The sequence below is a fragment of the Triplophysa rosa genome, unplaced genomic scaffold, assembly GCF_024868665.1.
Source record: "Triplophysa rosa unplaced genomic scaffold, Trosa_1v2 scaffold287_ERROPOS314419+, whole genome shotgun sequence".
NCBI classification, from domain to species: domain Eukaryota; kingdom Metazoa; phylum Chordata; class Actinopteri; order Cypriniformes; family Nemacheilidae; genus Triplophysa; species Triplophysa rosa.
The window spans coordinates 21,984-43,507 of record NW_026634302.1 but is presented as its reverse complement, the minus strand read 5'-3'; the positions used below and the strand labels follow the sequence as shown (position 1 = coordinate 43,507).

Here is a 21,524-nt window from a genome sequence, read left to right as displayed (position 1 = left end):
ACACGTATACAGCAGGATCCCAGGGAGACACTCTATAGGGATTTAGATAACCACGCCAGAACAATTGACAGTCTTTTGTCCGTGGTTCGTTATGGTCAAAATGTCGAAACCAGAGAACTCGTCGTTGTTCTCGAGGCGTTGTACCGTACGCTGCACCAAATAATCACTCCGTTTGATGGTGGGAGAGCTGCTGGACCACCAGTCCCACCACCGACATCTAGAACAGGCCATAGAGGTCGTCCACGTTATGACATCTCGTATGAGCAAATGTGCCATTGTCTCCGGCTTGGGTTTAACTGGCAGGGAATCGCATCCTTATTTGGAATAGATCGCCGCACTTTGTTCCAGCACAGACAGCATCTTGGGATTGGACCGCTGGAGTTTGCAGAACTAACTATGAGCTTAACACACTCGTCAGACAGATTTTGCAGAGAACCCCAAACGCAGGCGAGACCTACATTCTGGGCAGTCTCAGGTCTCGCCACATTCGTATCCAGCGTTGGAGGGTGAGACAAAGTTTGCAAGAGATAGATCCTATCGGCAGATCACTCAGGCGCCGACGTGCCGTTAGAAGAAGAATTTATTCTGTGAAAACTCCTAACCAATTGTGGTACGTCCAGCGGTTTACTTAACAACCTTAAAATATTTACATTTACATATTTAGCAGACGCTTTTTCCAAAGCGACTTACAGTGCATTCAAGCTATATTTTTTTGTATATTCCCTGGGAATCGAACCCACAACCTTTTGTGCTGCTAACGCAATGCTACCATTGAGCTACAAAATATTTCGAAAATTTACCATAACTACAGTAACCATAGTTTTTATATTATTAGTATTATTATTAGGGAGTGTAGTAGTAGTAGTAACCATGTTTGTAGTTGCTAATCAGCAAAAAAACAAAATTACTACACAAAACCATGGTTATTTTTCCTAAGGGATTATTCCAAATGACACTCAAAATATAAGAAAAATAAGCATTTAACGTTAATAAACTATATACTAATTAGTTATTCTCTTCCTAACAGGCATATAGACGGCAACCATAAACTGGTCAGGTGGAGGCTGGTTTTCCACGGGTGTGTTGATGGATATAGCCGCACCATTATTTATCTGAACTGCCTAAATAATAATAGAGCATTAAGTGTTATCTCTTTGTTCCAAGAAGGGGTTCAAAACTTTGGATTGCCATCAAGGTTGAGATGTGACCACGGCATGGAAAACATTGAGGTTGCACGTTACATGTTAGACAGAAGAGGACTAAATAGAGGAAGTGTCATTACAGGCCGTAGTGTTCATAACCAACGGATAGAACGATTATGGGCAGAGTTGAACAGAGTTGTTTCATACTTTTATTCAGACTTGTTTAATTTCATGGAGGACCAAGGTGTATTAGACTCTCTGTCTGAGCTTCATTTATTTTGTTTGCATTTCATTTACCTGCCTCGGATCCAGAGGGCAGTTAGGGAATTTAGAGACATGTGGAATAACCACGGACTGTCAACTGAAAGAGGACAAACCCCTCTGCAGTTATGGCACAGGGGTATTATTAGTCATATTGGCAACAACACCACAGCTATATCTGGTGTGTTAGAGAATGATGAACATTTTTACATGAATGGAAACAACCAAGCACCTGAACTACACACCAGGAATAATATAATTGTTCCTGAAAACAGTTACTGCCTGAATGACACTACAATGGAAAATATTCATCGTACCTTTAACCCATTTCAGAATGATGGAAATCACGGAATTGATCTGTTTTTGGCACTTGCACAATTAGTGGAAAGACAATCAAATTGAAAAGCGTAAAAGCAATTTAATGCAAATGTTAGTCATGACCAATGTTAAGTCATAAACTAGAACTCATAAAAGTTTGACATTTGTTGCATAAAAATGTTTTGGGTTAAACAACTAATGAACAATTATTAGTTATGCACCATAACTCATAAAATGTTGACAATTGTTGCATAAATTTATGTTTTGGATTTCTGAACTTGTAGTTATGACCAATAATTAGTTATGCACCATAACCCATAAAAGGTTGACAAGTGTTGCATAAAGATATTGACTGTTTCAGTTGAAAATCCTACAGCCAAGAAAAAATCTTGGCAGAACTTGTTTAACTTAACATTGCTGGAAATAAATTAAACAGTTGACTGCATTACTAAACAAATGCCTCAAAAAAAAAAAATAGAAAAAAAATAAAAAAAAAAAAATTAAAAAAAAATTTTACTCCTTACCAAATCCGTGAATGTTATCAATGGCAAAGTCCATGTTGCTTTTAAAATCACTATATGTGCTATACAGTGGAAAGCGAAGACAGATGATACATGTATTTGCAACTGGAAATCTTTGGGGAGTTTCTGTGTCATGATGAAATGCGATAGATGGCTGAGGATGAAATCCAATTGGTGGGACTTGATCGGATCCTGTAGCAAATGCTAAGATTGCTCCAAGCCTCTGTGACCCCTCCTCTGAGTATATAGGAAAAAAGGCAAAACATAAACGATTATACAATTTATTCAATTGTAAGAAATTATACTTTACTTTTGTGTTGCAGTGTTATTACACAAATATATCTTACAGAATCTGCAAAATGTTAATAAAGGATCATAAAAATCTTATTTTGCTTTCAATTTATAAGCACTGTGCAAAACAAGTTATTTCCCAGCTGAATTTACAAAAATATGATGTGGGATTTTTTTGAAAAGCAGTGGACAGTTTAATGGTTCAATATTATTGTGTTCAGTATCAGATCAGTATTAAATGAAAAAAACAACTGGGTGTTATTCATTTGAGCGGTTATTATAACAGACCTTAGAATGTCACAACAAGCCAATTAGAATCAAATATTCCAGGGCGTCATATGATACATTTATGTAGTAATGGAGTTAGCTGTCTACTTGCAGCAATTACAATAACTTGGTTATTGCTGAAGGCCAGCTATCAATGTGTTGAAAATCCTGCACCACACTTTGAGACTTTGATGAGAAAACTGTCGTTTTATTGCAAAACAAATGAGACTTCATTGCTTCAAATCAATTAATAAAATTTAGCAATGATGCATTTCTAATTTATTAGATGTTCTCAACATCAAATCAATTATCAGCAAGCTTATTAAAAGGGTTACCTTCCACATCCTGCAAGTAGTCCCTCCAGAAGGCTATTACTCTGTTCTCGTTTGCTCTTTTGTTGCTCCCATTCTCGGACCACTTTATTTCAAACAGGTCATCCAGTATGTCTGCTGTCAGCTGATTTGGCTGGTGACAAAATGTAGATCTAAAAGCTTCTGGGTGTTGTTGGAGTTTTGCAAGGATGCCAAGAGTTTTTAGTCCATCCCTGAATCTAAATGAATGGAATTCAGTATGAATCATGATGAAATAACATTGATTAATAGAACTTCTTGCACTTTATTATGATAATACATTTGTTTCAAAATATTAATCAAATGGGCTAGGTATATTTTTGAAGTTCTAACAAACTTTTCAAATGGTCCACGAACTCGATTCACCACCTGAAACATCAGTATGTCTTCAACCAGCCTGTCCCTGTCGCCAATGCTTTTTAACGGCCTAACACAACCTGTGTTGGCAAGGTAATCCATGATGGGCTCTGTTGAGTGTTGTAGCTCTTCTAGAAATGTGGCTTCAGAAACCTACATGGTAATAAATGGCACATGCATTTCAAGTTAAAGTTAGGAAAATGTTTCAGAAACGTTTTCCATCAATATAGAAATATTGCTATAGTAAGCTTTGGATTTATTAACGAACACAATTTTTAACTAAATCTGATAAAGCATGATTGCATAAGAAAATATGACTTTTATACTGTTGTTTGTAAGCAAACCTTTTTGATTTTATTATAAAGCTCACAATCAGCTACATCGTCCAAAACAGGTTTGCACATGTCTGGGCCCTGAACTAAGCTGTCAAAGAGGGTCTTTGATAAACAACCCGGTGCAGGTCCTCCATGTACAAGACTGACTGCAACTGCTCTCCCTGCTATGAAATATCTGTCCTCCCTGATGGCTGATATAAAATTAGAGATCATGTTAATACAGCAGATTTCACAGAAAAAAACAACCATTACAAAATGTAGAATACAAGTTTTCAAATAGCAGAAATATAAATGTATACCATGGGAATCAAGTGCCAAATTGAGACTGCCCTGTTTTCCTTCAAACATTGATGACTGCATCAGTGCCACTAGGAGTAGCCGGAAAAATTCTCGCCTAGGACCACCCGGATCAACAGCTTCTTCAAACTTCCCTTTATCATCAGAAAACCTGATGACCATTCTGTTGTTTGGATTGTATGAGAGTCTTGTAAATCCACGGATTGCGCCATCCAGCACAGATGCGCGGTTGATGTTAAACTTGCAGTTTTGATTTGAGTTTATTTTTGTTGACAGTTCTTCCAGTATTTGTTTAATAGACACTTCCACTGTAAGGGGAATTCTGAAAATGAGTAGGTTTCATTCATATTGTATTATAATATAAATTGTTGATCAAATTAAATTGTGATAAGTGAAGTTACAATGACTGAATTCTCTGTTTGGCAACAATGTAACTACCTGAATAAATCAGTAAACAAGGTGAACTACGCAGGATCAAATAATTCATGTCAATTAGGACCGTATTAAAACTGAAATATAAACAATAAAGGAAAATACAACAAAAGGTAACTGTGTACTGCATATTGTAATGTGTGATACAGGTCAAAAATGTTTAGCTATACACCATCTGTGATCTTTAAAGGGCCCGTGCAATGATGTTTCATGCATTCTGACTTGCTGTATTCTCATGCTTGACATGGTCCACTTGTCAAAAAACGAGTTGGACGTATGACGTAGTGTTTCTGTGCTCGGTACACTCCCCCAGCCTTCGTATAGGTTTTCGTAACAATTTTTCTTGGACAATTCTCCCGGAAAAAGCACGCCCACGCGTCAAGCCGTCGAAGGGAGAAGAAAGAGCACACCTCAACCAGGGAGAGCGGGAGAAGGAGCATGCGCACACAGTCAACCAGTTGGAGCAAGAGAGAGTGAGCATGTGCGTTCACCAAGTTCAACTATGTTTGTTTGTTCACTGTTTATATAACATTCATCACCGAAATGCAGTGGATATAACGCTGGATTTGGAGATCGTTTGAAACTGATAGATGGAGCGTAGGGATGGGCGATATTATATCGTTTGCGATATACCGGTAGAAATTCCCCACAGGATAGGAATTAGTCTTCCCGCGATATAAACGATAAATTCTAGTTGATGACGTATTTCTTTGTGAGACCCATTCACAGCTCATATGTGAAGGGAAGACGGGTATAGCGGAGGGCGGACGTGAAGCTGAGAAAGAGTTTGCACTAAAGCTCTAAATCTCGTTTAGGTTGGCACTGTAGATGCATCCGAGTTCATGTTTAGTTTCACTTTCGTTTTATTTCATTCCTTTGTTAAAGTATTCGTTGAGTCATAATACGCTACACCACAACATTTAGTTTGGCTAAAAGTATTTATTTAAACATTCGTTAGATGTTATGCGCGCATGCGCAAATAGTTTAATATGATTTCTTGCCTGTTATTTACAGGATGAACGGAGCGTCCCGTGCGCAGCTCGCGCCCACATGTGCTCTCATAGCGACACGGCGCGCACAGCACTGCTGCCTGTTCACATACAGTACACGTGCGAGTTTGTGTAACGTTATTTCTCTCTGTTCTCTTTCTGTAGCGCGAGTCATAGACAGATTCAGTGTATGTTGCTGTGAGAAGAGAAGGTTCACACAGTTCAAGAGAGAGTGATTGACAGCGTGATGCGATCGATCGTTTCCACCCAACAATAGAATATATACAGTTTTAGGTATGACATGATGTGTTTATTGAGCTTTAGTTAATTAAATTTTTCTTTAATACAACCTTTTGAAGTCGAATCTCACTATTATATTTTATATTTACAAAAATACTGTAGGTATATTTTAGGAGCTGTTTGATTTGGGGTAAGTTTTACTTTTTGATAATATTTGTTTTTCTGAGGGTCTAGACTACATGCAGCTACTATCACTTGACGTAAAAAACAGCGGTGGATGACGTTATGAATATATCGTCATTTTTATAGTTATCGTAACAAATACCAGGAATTATCGTGATAGAGTTTTAGGGCCATATCGCCCATCCCTAATGGAGCGGTCCCAACTCTAAAAGATGCCGAACATGAATAGCACGCGGTAGGTCAAACGAAGTCAAATGTCTGTGTTTTGTAATGTTAATAAAACGAAAGTTAAGTGAATCAACGGTTATGCAGGGATAATGCGATTATGGCTTGTGTGCTCGCGTGCTTTAGTTCCGCCCACTGCACGCCTGCAGTAGCTCGACTGATCTCGGAAATAATTGTACAGCATCTGTCTTTTATAAATGTGACGATACTAAAGACTGTACAGATATTTGAAGGGTGCGATACTATTCTGTATTCTGTACTCAAGATTGATATGAGATATGCAGAAACTGTGTAAGTTAGGGCCTCTTTAACTAGAATTTTAGACAACTGAATAATACTCACTCATGGTCCTCAATGCTTGCCATTATGGCACTGCAGAGATCTTCATCATCTTCCTCATCCTCAGACACTGCCCGAATGAGAGAAATGTAAGTATCATAATCACCATCCCAGGAAGCAGACCTGGAGAACTGCTCACTGTCCCAGCAATCGGCTGCTGAGTGAGGTCTTGTGCAAGGCCGGTCACTGGTGGAGGGCTGCGCACCCACGGTACTCCTGAAGGCCTGAGCTCTTATGGGGGACTGAGCTCTGGTGGAGGACTGAAAAGAGATGCTTTGAATTGAAAACTGAAAAGAAAAACGCATTAGAAAAGGTTTCAGTGCTTAAGAAGTATTAAAACAAGTCACAGAGGGCACTTACAGAATCTTGTGTTGTGGACTGGCCATTCAGGTCAATGGTCACATTCTCTCCATTTTCAGAAACAGAATCTAATGACTGGCAGACCCTATCATCACCAGGCATGTCAACCTCAAAACAGCTGTCATCGGAGCTGTCTGTTTCAGCCTTGGAAAATATTACAGCAAAGATGTAATATCTTGTTAAGAACAATAATTGGGTAATATTTCTGTGACTTCACAAAAGTTTCAATTCAGTTAATATAAAAGCTTCCTTCTAAACAACAGTCTTGCCTAAAATAACCCTAAATGTTAAAAAAAATTAATGAAAAATAAAGAAATAAAAGATTATTATAAATCATTCAACAAACACAACAGTCTTACCAATAGTAGTGGTCGTGAGGGTCTCACATATAAGGCCTTTAATCTGAACACTTTTAAAATCAAGCTGCCATCTAGTTCCTGGCCTTCACTTAACGTTGGTGTCCCAAGCCTTATCAAATTCAAAGGCATTTAATATGTGTCCAATTTCATGCAAGTGTTGCTTTTCTTTTGTTTTATGAGGACATTATCATCGTGTGGGGAGGTCAACAATATAACATCTTTATTAAAAGTCCGATGGTATTGTGTCCTGGGTCTGAAAAAACAAACACAGCTTAACGAAAAGTAAGCTATAATTTGCAGAATTTATCATAAACTAATTGACATCCCGATTCCTTAGTCGTATTTATATTTGCACAGCAGATCTCTGGGTACGTTAGTGGTACAGCAATTTAGCTTACAAAAAATCGGGCTAGGGATAAGGGCATTTCCTAGATGTTTTTCTTACCTTTTCCTAGTCGGAGACTGCCAGTTACCATAGTGCTGCCGAGCGTGAAATCGTGGTCCGTCAACTGCCCCTGCGGATGATGATGATGATGACGGCGGCGGCGGCGGCACCGTTTGCCCGTTATTCAAATTTTGTACAACAGGCGTCGAAGGACGGAACAAAGTGCGCAATTCAGCTTCTGTTTCTGGTTGCCGCTGAGCACAATGCGACACGTTTGATTCCACGGAATCAGCAATTGATTTAATAATTGATGGCGAAGCAAGAACATTTCGCAAAATGCTAATCGCTTCGGTTGTAGCACGAACCCTGTCCATTGCCATTGCCAACCTCATTGAGTCGCCAGGTTACTTCCGTTTACACTGAAAAGTTCACGCACATCCACATATGAAATCACTATGCATGCAAGCTAAAGCGTGTCATTTTATTATATTTTGTATGTATGTGCGAGTGTTGTATAGATGTGTATGTACGCAGAGTTTGTATGTGTGTGCGAGTATTGTATAGGTGTGTTTGCACGCATCGAGTTTATATGTAGGCCTATGTGCTAAAAAGTGTACATGCATGCATTACTAACATAAGATGTATTGGTATGGATTTCACATTAGTACGCACATGGTTTTCATATGTGTTTGCTTGAACATCCAATAGTATACATGTATATGTGAGCAATGTATATGTGTGTATGCACGCTTTTATATATGTATTCATACGCGCAGTTTGATTTAAACCCTATACGGCGCCTCATACTTTTTGCATTCATATTTAGGGCTCTTCCGCATTTCTGTAGCCTACGGTTATTAAAAAGGTGTAGGCTATACTAATCATCTGGTCTGAAGATTAAGCAACATTAAGCGTTTTAGCATGGTACACCGGCCGTGATGGCGTGGTCCGTGGACGCTAAAGGGACAGAGTAGGCTAAAGGCACTTAGCAAATCTTGCAAACTTATAACGTTTTTGTTCCACCATGCCACCATACATGTTGTGGATATTCAGCTAAATGTTTAGCGTAAGTTTAAAGAGGGTAAATGTGATCATTTAACTGAACTGTACGCATAGACACGTACATGTTTCTCCAACGTGGTTTCAGTGTATTTCTGTGATTTAAAATGCATAAATTTAACAATATGTTGACTTATTATGTGAGCATATAGTTTAAAAATTATTATACTAAATCGTAATTTCGTTTTGATATGTTATATTAGTATTGGGTAAGCTGATTAAAAAGAAAGGCTATAGCCTAATATAAAAGTATACGAAATACAATGCGCCAAACAGCAACATCTACAGATGGTTGTGTATATTGCCATGGAGCACTCATATTGTTTTCTGACCAGTAATTAAATATATTTTTCACTGCTCGGCCATGCAAACTGACTTGCGTTGAGGTGTATGTTAGGGAGGTCCTCGTGTGTCCCAGCGGCTTCGGGTCTAAAACATTGACAAAATATGCCTTGGGCACAGGTCGTGTCCGATATGGCATCGGGTCTCTGGTCATTTATAATGAATGTGCTTTTACCAATCGCCCCGAAAGACACAAATTAATTACATTTTATGGTTAGGTAAACAACAAATATGTGTTACGCCAAACTTTACAAGACATAATTAGGTTAATATACCGTGAGTGATTGACATTTTAGCATTTAATGAACAGACAGCAACTCAAGCAATTAGCGTGTAGTCATACTCGCATGTTCGTGTGTGGCACATTATTGGGAAACGCACACAGCATGCAACAAAAGTTTTTATCTTTGCGCGTATAGATCCATAACGCCGTGAGGTATCTTGCTTGGCTGCAGGCTGCACAAGACGTTTCGGGTCTAGTCGGGTTCTAAAGAAAGTGCTGACTATTTTTATCTGGTCTATTTTATCTGGCCTGCTCAAGAAGTTCGCTTGGCTAAAATATCAGTTTTTCTGTCTCGTATTAACAAACGAACGTTTCCACAATTCCACAACATCCAGCATTTTCTGAGAGTCTCAAATTAAAACAAGATCATGCGAGGAAAATAAAAAGAATGTTTATTGAGATTGCAGCTACGTCATATAAACAGAAGCACATGGGAGAGTACGCGTTAAATTCAGAGCATTTGTCAATAAGCTCCTAGTTGAGATCTCAGTTATTTGACCGCTTCAAACACAATACATGTCCTGTAAATGCTGATGATGCATAGTATTTATGTGAACACGATGTGCTGAAGTAAAAAATAACTTAATTCCTTCGAGCCAGAGCAGGAAACCTAAAATTTCTGATGTTGATGATGCATAAGAGGAGATCTATGAGATCAAATAAATTCACTTAATCGAGCAGATGAGTGGACTGTGCTGCAAACATATAAAAGTATCTGCATGTCTTGCTTTGGTCTTCGTCAGAAGCGACTTGCACCACCTGCTGGTGAAGCGGTCAGGCAGCAGGTAGAGATCATGCATTGGCGGAATCGGCGCTCTATTGCTTCTCCTGGGATTCCCGGATGTGAAACTTTGAATTTCAAGCTGAATTTGAACCATTGAATTTGTGGAAGCGAATTTTTAAACCGAAATAATATGAACTGAAATTTGTCTGTCGAATATTAAAGGTTGTATTTTAAAACAAGTTGAATTTTTTAACGAAATTTAAAAGGTGAATTTTGATTATTGAATTTTTAAACGGTGAAACTGTGTGTGAAATTTTTACATTTGAAAAAAATCACAGCTTAAATATGCAACCATGTTGAATTGCAAAACCTTAAAATGCGAGCACTGTTAATACAATGCATTTTTTTTACAGTTAGTGCTATTCAGCACGTCTTTTTGCTTCAAACACATTTGTCTCTATTTTACTTCCATAAGGATCGATCCGCCCACCACTAACGCGAATCTTGTTCGCGTTCAAATTTTTCAATTTGCGTCATTCGCATCGCCTGCCGCCAGTTTGCGTCTATTCATGTCTTTGCATTGACTTTGTATGTAATTTACAAGTGCAAACAAGTGCTCCACAGGAAAGCTTGTAACAGGCATATGATCAAACCACGCAATAAACTGTTCATGTTTGGGGAAACGTCTTTATGAGTCGAAACGTTTGAGCAGTAGCACAAATACTGTAAGTTCAGACCTTCCACTACAAGTTTATAGTGCTTGCTCGTACTTGTAATGTTTCCATCTAAGTCAATGAGACAGAGACACGCTTCCTTCTACTCTGTCACAAATTCAGAGACATACACATAAAGAACTTTACAGCCATGATTAAAGCAGAGCAAATAAAGATAATCCTGTAGAAGAAGAGGGTCACACAGCAGATAGGTGTGGATGTGTCATTGCCTGAGAGACAGGAGGTGAAGTATATAATGTGCCTTACCTTTAATGTACCCACCACAGTGACCCTCAGTATGAGTGTGTAGGCCATGTTAACAGTTTTGTATTAAATATTCACAAGTGTTATCATTTGTTGCAATATTTCTTAAGTTAACATATGTTTTACTGTACCTGTGTTGCAAGTTTGTTCCATGCATTCCATGCTTTGGCATCCCAATAGAGCAATTTGAACTTCACTGAAAGAGAGACCAGGATTCTGTTCATTCTTCCTAATTGTTACAGGGGCAACATTATTTCTGCAAAACTACTGTAATATTGATCATAACAACTGGGAAAGTAGTTATGTTTAATGTGTAAAACATCTGTTCACAATCAGTTATTATGAAATTCTAATGTTCATATATAGCAAAGGAGGGCTAAGTGAATTATTGATAAGCAAAGTGTGAAACTTGTTCTCATAATTAGATTAGGCACATTAATGAATGCATTTGTCATAAACTGCTGTAACCAGAGAGAAAAAAGGAGAATAATAAAATTATTAATCTGCCGCCCCCTCTAGTGGACAGTATTAGATATAAAGTTAAATATTAGTTTAAAATCTCTCTCTCACTCACTCTCTCTCTCTCTCTCTCTCTCTCTCTCTCTCTCTCTCTCTCTCTCTCTCTCTCTCTCTCAAAAGGTGTTGTTCTGGCTTTGTCAAAACATGTATCTTGGTACATGCACTTATTGTATTTTTGGCTCCTATTGACACAAAGGGTTTATAGTTGTCACCAACCTTGCTATTTCTGTTAGGTTCTTTGTTGATTTTTAACTCATTTTTAACCACTTTTGACTTAAGTAACCTATTTTCACTATTTATCAACGGCACATACAATATTCACATAGAGAAATAATCTGTGTCAACATAATGTAACCCTCTTGGATGTCACAGCAGCAGGAGTGATGTATTTTGAATTATGTACGCATATTTATGAAATATTTTATTAAAGTTCACACACTTGCCAGTGTAGCACTACTGACTCTTATTCTGCCTGGCCGTAGAGGAAACGAAGCGACCAATCAGACGAAAGGGGCGTTTCAGCGCCGCCCAAATGGCAAACGAAAAATGAGAAATCAAACGAGAAGGGTCTGTCTGCAGCCAGACGCTATTGAATCAAACCGAAATTGAAATTTTCGGTTGGCGAACTTAACGAAAAACAAGTTGTTTATCCATTTCTCGTTTTCCGTTTCAAATAAAAAATATCTTGGACGCGCATGTGTTTGCTTGCGTTTCATGTAGCGGAAGAACATTCGCGTCGTGTTTAATGTGGATGAATACAGCCATACACTTTCTACTGCTCTCTTAAAATGTCTTTTTCTACACCTCCAGTCGAAAAACACGGTAAGTCCGTGTTTTAAACCATTTATTTCATACCAAAAAATTGTGTTTGTTTCCACTGTATGGGTTTTGATTTTACTTTCTTTTTCTCACGTAGGGCCAAATCTGAACAGAGACGTTAGACTAGACTGACATCAATCTATTAAATCATAAATCTGATTTTTTCAGCAAAAAACTGAAAACTTATTTGATCTTTTGTCCATCCCAGTTTACTTGTCATTTAATCGCGTGGCAATTTGTACTAACATGTAGACGCGTTGGATGTCTAACGTTTTTGATTTGTGAAACAGATGAGAAGAACCCGACTGGAAGACGCAGTCCTGATGGGACTCGACCAAACAGTAAGTGACCGTCTCTCTCTCACTTTAATATTCAAAAGTTATTTACATTCATACTGACAAAACGATTATAAATATTAAAATATAGCAGTTTTGTATTTTATTGCAATTTTTGCTCAAAATCTCATTACTGTAACACTTCCAGCTGTGTAAGAATAGCATTTAATTATTCTAAATGATTGAATGTTCTTAAATAACAAACAAGGACACATAGGCTAACTCTGTGACAATTTAAAGTAGCCTACTGTTTACACACACAGAGATCTTTACATTAAGCTCTAAGCTACATTAGCCATCATGGCGTCTCTTTTTTAGCCATACATGCTATGATATTCATATTTTAGACTGTTGTGATGGGATTTTTAAGTCTGGTTTTGAAATAAGTCTTCAAAAATTAGAATGAATTGTCAGACCTTGTTTTAATGCTTTAAAAATAATTTGTTGACGCAAGTATTTGAAAAAAGAAATCATTTAACATCTCGGAAACTGAAATTTTGTAAGAATAACTCAAATACAGCAGTGTTTTAATAAATATGCTTTCCAGTAGGTGGCATAGTTTCTGTTATTTATGTTGTATTTTGTTACATAAAACAATCCTGACAAACTATTTATGATGTTAACAAACACCAGGACTAAAGCTCCGCACCAGAACAATGTTAAACTGTTACTGTTAAATATTACTTTAAATCTTTGAAACTTTGTCCTTACTGTTTTGGATATGTTCAAATGTGTTTAATGTCATGTGGTAATGAATTGATTTTTGATTGACTGATTTTTATCTAAAGCAACTTACAAATGAGGAACATCACAAGCAATTCAGACATAAGGAGCAGTTGAAGCATTAAGTCAAGTATTTTTATAGAGCTTTTTATAATTCGCATGGTATCAAATGAGCTGTAAAAACATGTTAAAATAGACATTATCCCTGTAAAGTAGGGGAAAATAATGAAAATCAAATGGTACATACTGTATACATATAAACACATACATAGCTGTTTATAATTGCCCTTCCTCCAACTTGTGTGTGAATGAACTCTGCTCTCGCCATGAGTAAATCAATAGATGCTGCAATGCTTTTAGAAATAAATCTACAGTATAAATCATATAATATTATTTTGTCTTTTTGTTTAGGGTCTTATGTTCTATTTATGTATTGTTTACGTTTGCATAATAAAATGTCCTGCTTGATGGAGTGAATATATCAAGATCAGCTGGTTCTTTTCTCTGTTCAGTGTCCGTGAGGAGGATGGTTCTGGTAGGAAAGACTGGAGCTGGTAAAAGCTCTTCAGGAAACACAGTTCTGGGCAGAAGAGTCTTCAGAGCGGCTAAAGGTGCTTCATCTGTCACTAAAGAGTGCTGGAAGGAGACGGGCGAGGTGAAAGAAAAAAAAATAAAACTAGTGGAAAAACCAGGTCTGTTAGACACAAAAAAATCAGAGAAAAAACTCAAAAAAGAGATCAGTAAATGTGTGAACATGACGGCACCTGGACCTCACGCCATCGTTCTGGTCATTCAGCCGGGTCCATTCACAGAGGAGGAGAGAAGGTCTGTGGAGAAGATCAGAGCAATCTTTGGAGAAGAAGCAGATAAACACACGATCATCCTCTTCACTCACGGTGATGAACTGACAGACAGCATCGAGCAGACGCTGAGTGAAGCGCGACATGATTTAAGACACGTCATAGATCAATGTGGAGGAGGATATCATGTGTTTGACAACACAAACATCAATGATCGCAGTCAGGTGGTTGAGCTTCTGGAGAAAGTTGATAAGATGTTGCTCGTGAATGGAGACGAGTATTACACCAGCGCCATGTTTCACGGTGTTGAAGAGATGCTTCGGGTCAAAGAGGAAGAGTTAAAGAAACACTACAGTCAGATTATACTGGACTTAACAGAGACGTTTAATGAAGAGAAGAGAGAACTGCAGGACACCATTGAAAAACTCAAACGATCAGGGCAGGAAAAGGATGTGAAAATGAAACGGTTGGAGGTTTTAATGAAGGAGAAAATCTTGGCCGAGTCTAAGCGGCATTATGAGCAGAAACACAAGACTGCAAGACAGGAAGCAGAAGAGACGCAAATGAAAGAAAACATCCCAGAACAAATCACTAAACTACGAAAGCTTCGTGTCTGACATATTTTACACTTCTCTTTGACTAAAATTAACAACATGTGAAGGAATATGCTTCTCTCTACAAAATGTGCAGTATATTCTAATCCAGACATTTCATTATAGCAATGTTTACTAATTATAATTATACATTTATTTATACTCAGCAAAAAATGTCATTTGGTTTGACTCAAGCTTGGGCAGTGTGTTATGCATCCGATCTGTTTATAATATGCTCAGGTATTTGCAGTGGTGTAGTCTAGTTTTTCATAGTGAGTATACTCTGATTCCCCCAGTCCACTCACCCGTCCCAGATCAACAACCCATGAGCTCCACCACACTCACCAATGCAGAGTATGCCTCTATATGTCATCAAGAGCATTCTGAAAGATGTCAATAACCAATGACAGCTGGGGGGACTTGCTGGTTTTGTTAATCTCTGTCTTACTCAGCCAGTTAAGAGGTACATTTAGCTTTAGATGGTATATGTATAACATACCTAAAGCACAGGTTTTATCAGCTGGCAATTTTCAATGCACATTTGTGATCCATGTGAAAACCCATAGTCATTTATTTGTGATATACTATTTCTACATTAACCCACCCTGCTAAAAAATAGTATGCAATTCTTAGCATTTCATAATTACTTATGGTTTTAATATTTTGTAGCACCTAACCTCACCCTAAACCTAACCCTAACCACTTCTCAGCCATATAAAACACACCACGCGAATAAAAGTACAGTCACGGGTATTTATTACACAAACTGACCAAAAGCATTACAAAATATAACAAAACAACTCGTTTCGAAGACCTTTTTGCACCAGAGCCGTACAATAACTTTACATGAAGATGCCGTACATGTCTGTGAATGAATGAGGTCGGCACCCGTTTAAAGATAACCCGGAACAGCTACATGCAGTCGGTTGCGGGAGCCAATACCGTTTCACGTTCAAAGTAGTGGTGGGCGGATCGATCCTGAAGTATCGATACTTCCGATACTGAGGTTGTATCGAAGAGGATCGATCCTAACATAAAAATATCGATACTAATGTGTTTTTAGTTTTTACTACTGATTTTATTTATTTACTTATGTAGCTAATACTTGTATAATGAAGAAAAACTATTTCCCATACACCTTGGCTGCGTTCAGCCCCAACAAAACGTTTTTTAAACGGAAACGGTGGTGCGGTTGAACACTCTGTTGTGATGACGCAAGAGTTGAACTATGGCAGATGAGAAGGCCATTCTTTGTGTTCTTTTTGAAGAATCTTCAGAGCCTGATGAAATCGCTATAAATACGTGTCGAATACTGCAAAATACATCTCTTCTAATATCTTCAATTGTTCCGTATACCGAGCTGCAGCGGACACATTTAAACGACTTTACTTAGACCCATTGTGCGAGCTGTCTCTTTAATATCGCGTGGGTTATATACATGTTGCTGATGAATGGGCCGACATTCTTGACACGCCCACCAAACAAGAGAAAACGCATCTCAAACCCTGTTGCATATGGAAGGCCATTAAGGCAAAAACGTGTGGAACTATGGAAGGCTGTTTTATCAAAAATGTCTTTAGACGTAACGTGTACAGACGATATAACGCGTGGACGCGTTTTTGCGCCTAAAGACGTAATTTCGTCTACAGACGTATTGGTTTTAGCCAATGGAAAGTCACAAAACGGAAAGATTTGCATAAAATTGATTAAGCATATAGTCGTGACGTCATCATTAGCGTAACCACGTGTCATTCATGAATTATACATATAAACGTGATGCTCCCTCATGCGTGGCACTGCATATGGTCCTAGTAATGAATACGTCAGCGTATACGTGATTTTACGACAGGGGAGAAGAGGGCATTTCAAAATACAAGCGGTATAGACAGACCATCGAAAGCATGGCTTTGCGAAATTTTCTTAACAACTGCCGACGCGTTTTTCAAGAATGTGTGCATTTGTAAAATTATATGTATTATGCCTCAACCCAATGGGCAACATGGGCTGCTGCCGAGAGTCCCGAACACTAAGGGATCCCGAGAGAGTTCTCATTTGCATTTTAACATTACACATATTTACATTAAACATAACAATATTTGTCCAGTATTATGCATATCCGAATCACTACGGACAGTACATGAAGATTAAAATCATGTTAAAAACACGAAAAATGTCAGAAAACCAGTAAACGAGGAAGTGCGTTTTTTATTTTTTGTATGAGCATAAATGATGTTTCATTAACAAAGTTCGGGAGAAGCCGGAGCACATAATCATCTCGGCTGGTTCCCTATCAGCAATCCTATCAGCTCAAGCGAGATCCTTATAAATAAAAAAATTTAAATCATATATATAAAAATGATATTGATTTAATCATTAAATTAAGCGTATCATTGCCATTTTTTAATAAAATAAGTTTAACAGCCAACAGAAAAGAGTAGCAAAGATAAAATATCAGTAGGGTCTGCATTGCTGGATGTGACTCTTATTTTGACAACGGAGCCGCTAAGGTTTACGCGTCTACACGCAATTACGCGTCCACGCGTCTAACGTCTGTAGACGAAATTACGTCTTTAGGCGCAATAACGCGTCCACGCGTACTACGCTATGGAAAGCCAGGCGGGTCAAAAACGCGCGAATTTTAACACGTCAAAACGCGTAAAGTACGTGTTGTTTGCGCGTAGAGTACGTGTAGTTTACGCGTGAAAAATCGACGCGTATTCTACGCGCAAACAACACGTATTCTACGCGCAAACAACCGTCTCTACAGCAACACAGTACTTCGCTGACGTCAGACGTCAATTTCGCGTGTTTTTGAGCCATCCGGCCACTTGACCAGTTTGAACGTGTAAGCGTGATGAGTTCCTATTGGCTGCTGAGCGGTAGGGTTAAACCATTACTGTAGGCCTAGGGGTTTGCCTTCCATTTCTAGACTCTTTGCCATCACAATGCATGTAAGATGCTGAAAGTTCCACTTATCTATTTGTGCTTGACGCCAGTGAAAGTCCTCACCACAACAAGCTATTAGATATAGACTTTAATAATCTTATTTGCTGTCTAATTCTCTCGCAATTGAGATTGATTGTTTTAGCAGAGACAGTAAGTACTCTAAATTTTTCGAGCAAGTTCCAGCTTGAGTGGTTTAGGGGTAAAGCAACGTACGACTCATCAGCCCGATTGCGGTTCGAATCTGCCTTTTGCCAAAGGTGTTATCTTCTTTTCCCTTCCTCATCAGAATGAAAAGGAATATTTGTTGTAGCGCAAATTAAGGACATGTTCCGAAAGTCGAAATAAGTGCCTCACGGCTAATAAACAATGAAGCTTTTATCTGATAAAGTTACTGGTAGGTGTAGCAGGGAGCTAGGCTTTAACTGTCCCAAAGGCAGCATTCGTTTGTAACAAAGAAGTTGCTAACGTTACAGGTGGAAGCTAAATACTGTGGGAAGGATTTAAGCGCACTGCACGCTTGCTTTGAGTTCAATGATCTTGTTTGTTTTCTATTTGCTCTTTCTTGAGATTGATTGTTTTATCTATAGCTTGGCGATCTTATACAGAGCCTGAGGCTTTCCAGCTCATCTTTGAAGACTTAAGATCATGTTTACTCAGTAAACGTGATTTAATTTATAATACCTATTATGTGTGTACATAGTATGTAGATACGTATGTGTCTGTATTTCATTGCTTTGTTTTTTCCTCTTTTTGTGTTGTACAGCTGCTTTGATACAACGCAATTTGTAAAAAGCGCAAATAAACATAAATTTGACTTGACTTTTTCCTGCTTCTCTGTAGACTATAAAATAAAATACGACTAAAATAACGAAGTCTACTCAAATAGAGTACAAGTACCTGCAACATTGACAAACTAAATAAGTAAAATGCTCTTGACCTTCACTAGTCCGGTGGCGTATGGTTGAGACGTCACATCGCTACGCAGCTTTGAAGCAGATCGATAGGGGTTCGTATCCCCTTTTGCGAACGTGTTCTCCTTTTCCCATCACTCATCAGGTTGGAAAGGCATTTGTTTCAGCACAAGGACATGTTCAAAAGGTGTAAAACGCTTCTTGTGTTTTTATGCAAGAGAGGAGAGATCGATCTGCATTTTTATAAAGTAAACAGCTGATTTTACATTATAACACGGGTTTATGTTTTAGAGGGAAATCCCTAACAACATATAAATGTATAACTTTATATATTTTACAGTTTTATTTAAGAAGTTGCGACGCTTTGATCACTTTGATTTCCCCTGAACAGCGGGAAGAATGCAGTCATCTTCGTCCATAAGGACATCATTAGACAAAATAATGATTTTATTTGCATACACTCACAATACCAGCAAAGAGTTAGTGCTTTTGTAGAAACAGAATTAGAACTCCATTGGACACAGCATGATGTTGCGTTTGTTATTTGTATCGGTTAGATTTTAGATGAAGAAATATTGTTGCAGTTAGAAAGAATAGGTTTAGGTTTTATCAGACTTGATGAAAATAAAGTAATGTTTTATAATAAAATTGTATTGAAATATAAGCTAAATAAATACGAATTTATACAGAAATCAGTTTTTCTTTTTAAAAATAAGTTAAATAAATATTCAAAACTAATTGTCGCCTGAACACACAGAACACATTGCGATAATTTGTAAGCGTTCAAAAAGTACTGCTTTCATAAGATAAGCACATTTATCAATAATAGTCACAACAGCTAGCAGTGGTGTGGTTTTTAAAGTTTAGAATGAAAAATGTTTTCATTAGTTTTCTTGAATATTAATCTGAACGAAAATAACCAGTTTCAATAAAATTAGTTTCACACTTAAGAAGAAGAATCTAATGTTTGCTCGGGTTTTCTATATGTTCTGCAAAAGGTTTGTCTCTAATTTAAATTACAGAGGGATCAATAAATTCCTTCTCTAACGAAATTCAGAATTACAACATTTCTGATGTGTTAATATGAAAATATAATCCCCACATATTACCGCACAAAAAAACAACAAGAAAAAAAGCAAGTTGAGCGATGGTTAAACGGTGCACACCCAACACAGGGTTTGGCTATGTGTAGCCTATATTTTCTTGTCTCTGCCAAAATACAAATAGTCGAATTCATTTGTAAGTCAAAATCAAAAAGTGTCGTGTTCCTGGTCTGATCCCCGGGCTTTGTTGTCTTTTTGTCATGCTTCATTTGTTGGTTATTGCTTCAGGTTTGTGCATTTTAATTCACAAATCCTACAATCCTACTGTATTTATATATATAATATATATATATATATATACAGTGTATATATATGTATATAAATACAGTAGGCCAAGGGGGTTGCCTGCCGCCGCTCACAGATTCGGATTGGGGTTTTTTATTTTTTTGTTTAACAGATAAAATAATTGTGATTTCATATTAAAACTAACCAATGAATCATTTAAAATCATTTAAATAAATTAAATGTGAAAAATTGGATGTAAGTCCAAATAAAGTCTAGAAGAAGAAAGAGAGCCTGGAAGCATGGCCTAGTGGCCTGAACCCCAAAGCTCAAGTAAAAAGGAAGAGAATGAAGTGAGGGCAGAACTCAAGAGCAGAGCTCAAGGAGAACAGCCCAGAGGAGAAGAGCCGGAGCTCACAGAGACAGCAGCTTCCAGTGAGAAGAAGTAGAGACAGAGCATATCTCATCCTTTTTAAAAGATTCAATTTAAATCGAATATGGGCCAAAACACACAATACTTTGTAATTGTTTTGCTGTGGAGTCCTTCAGGTCACTGGGTTCCACCATCTCGCTTGAACAGATTTTGCCAAGTAAGAGATGTTGTTATGGCAACATTGTTGACAACATTTTTGTAATAAAAAGTCTACACCCACTCCAAACTCTATAACCATAACCATATCCCTTAAACCAGAGGGAAATGATAGATGAATAATAAGGGTGCAGAGGCACAAAGCCTTGGTTAGCTTAATCTTAACATGAAGTGTAACTAATCCCTCAAATCTGATTGGTTGATTGAAATGTTGTCCCAGGGTCAACATCTCTCACTTGGTGAAATCAGGAAAGCCCCACCATCTCACAGGACCTAAAGTTAGAGACTTGCAAGGGGTTGTTCTGTGCACTTCAGTAACGGTCTGGTTTGTCTCAGCTGCTCCCCTACCCGTCCTTGTAGTGCTTGAAAATGGCAGGAAAAGCCATCACAGAGTTCATACCCTGGCCACAATCCTTTTGAACTGTTGCCTTCTAGTCAATGCTTCAAATGAAGTACAAGAACATTTAGGCTCAAAAGTATATACAGGTGCATCTCAATAAATTAGAATGTCGTGGAAAAGTTCATTTATTTCAATAATTCAACTCAAATTGTAAAACTCGTGAATTAAATAAATTCAATGCACACAGACTGAAGTAGTTTAAGTCTTTGGTTCTTTTAATTGTGATGATTTTGGCTCACATTTAACAAAAACCCACCAACTCACTATCTCAACAAATTGGAATACTTCATAAGACCAATAAAAAAAACATTTTTAGTGAATTGTTGGCCTTCTGGAAAGTATGTTCATTTACTGTATATGTACTCAATACTCGGTTGGGGCTCCTTTTGCATGAATTACTGCATCGATGTGGCGTGGCATGGAGGCAATCAGCCTGTGGCACTGCTCAGGTGTAATGGAAGCCCATGGCTGTGATAGCGGCCTTCAGGTCATCTGCATTGTTGGGTCTGGTGTATTTCATCATAGATT

The 21,524-nt window shown here is 37.9% G+C and overlaps 2 protein-coding genes across 2 annotated transcripts; one reads left to right on the top strand and one right to left on the bottom strand.

Moving 5' to 3' along the window:
- Window positions 1–2,234: 2,234 nt before the first annotated feature.
- Window positions 2,235–10,362, bottom strand: LOC130550320 (G2/M phase-specific E3 ubiquitin-protein ligase-like). Its single transcript, XM_057327757.1, has 8 exons — window positions 7,267–10,362; window positions 6,908–7,051; window positions 6,551–6,807; window positions 4,142–4,461; window positions 3,852–4,033; window positions 3,488–3,660; window positions 3,136–3,350; window positions 2,235–2,479 (listed from the first exon to the last, which is right to left on the bottom strand). Exons 1-8 carry the CDS (start codon window positions 7,393–7,395, stop codon window positions 2,235–2,237), a joined length of 1,665 nt encoding a protein of 554 aa, XP_057183740.1. The 5' UTR covers window positions 7,396–10,362.
- Window positions 10,363–12,081: 1,719 nt separating this feature from the next.
- On the top strand, window positions 12,082–16,800 carry LOC130550319 (GTPase IMAP family member 9-like). Its single transcript, XM_057327756.1, has 3 exons — window positions 12,082–12,377; window positions 12,665–12,715; window positions 13,945–16,800. The coding sequence occupies exons 1-3, from the start codon at window positions 12,344–12,346 to the stop codon at window positions 14,847–14,849; spliced, it is 990 nt and encodes a 329-aa protein (XP_057183739.1). The 5' UTR covers window positions 12,082–12,343; the 3' UTR covers window positions 14,850–16,800.
- Window positions 16,801–21,524: the final 4,724 nt, after the last annotated feature.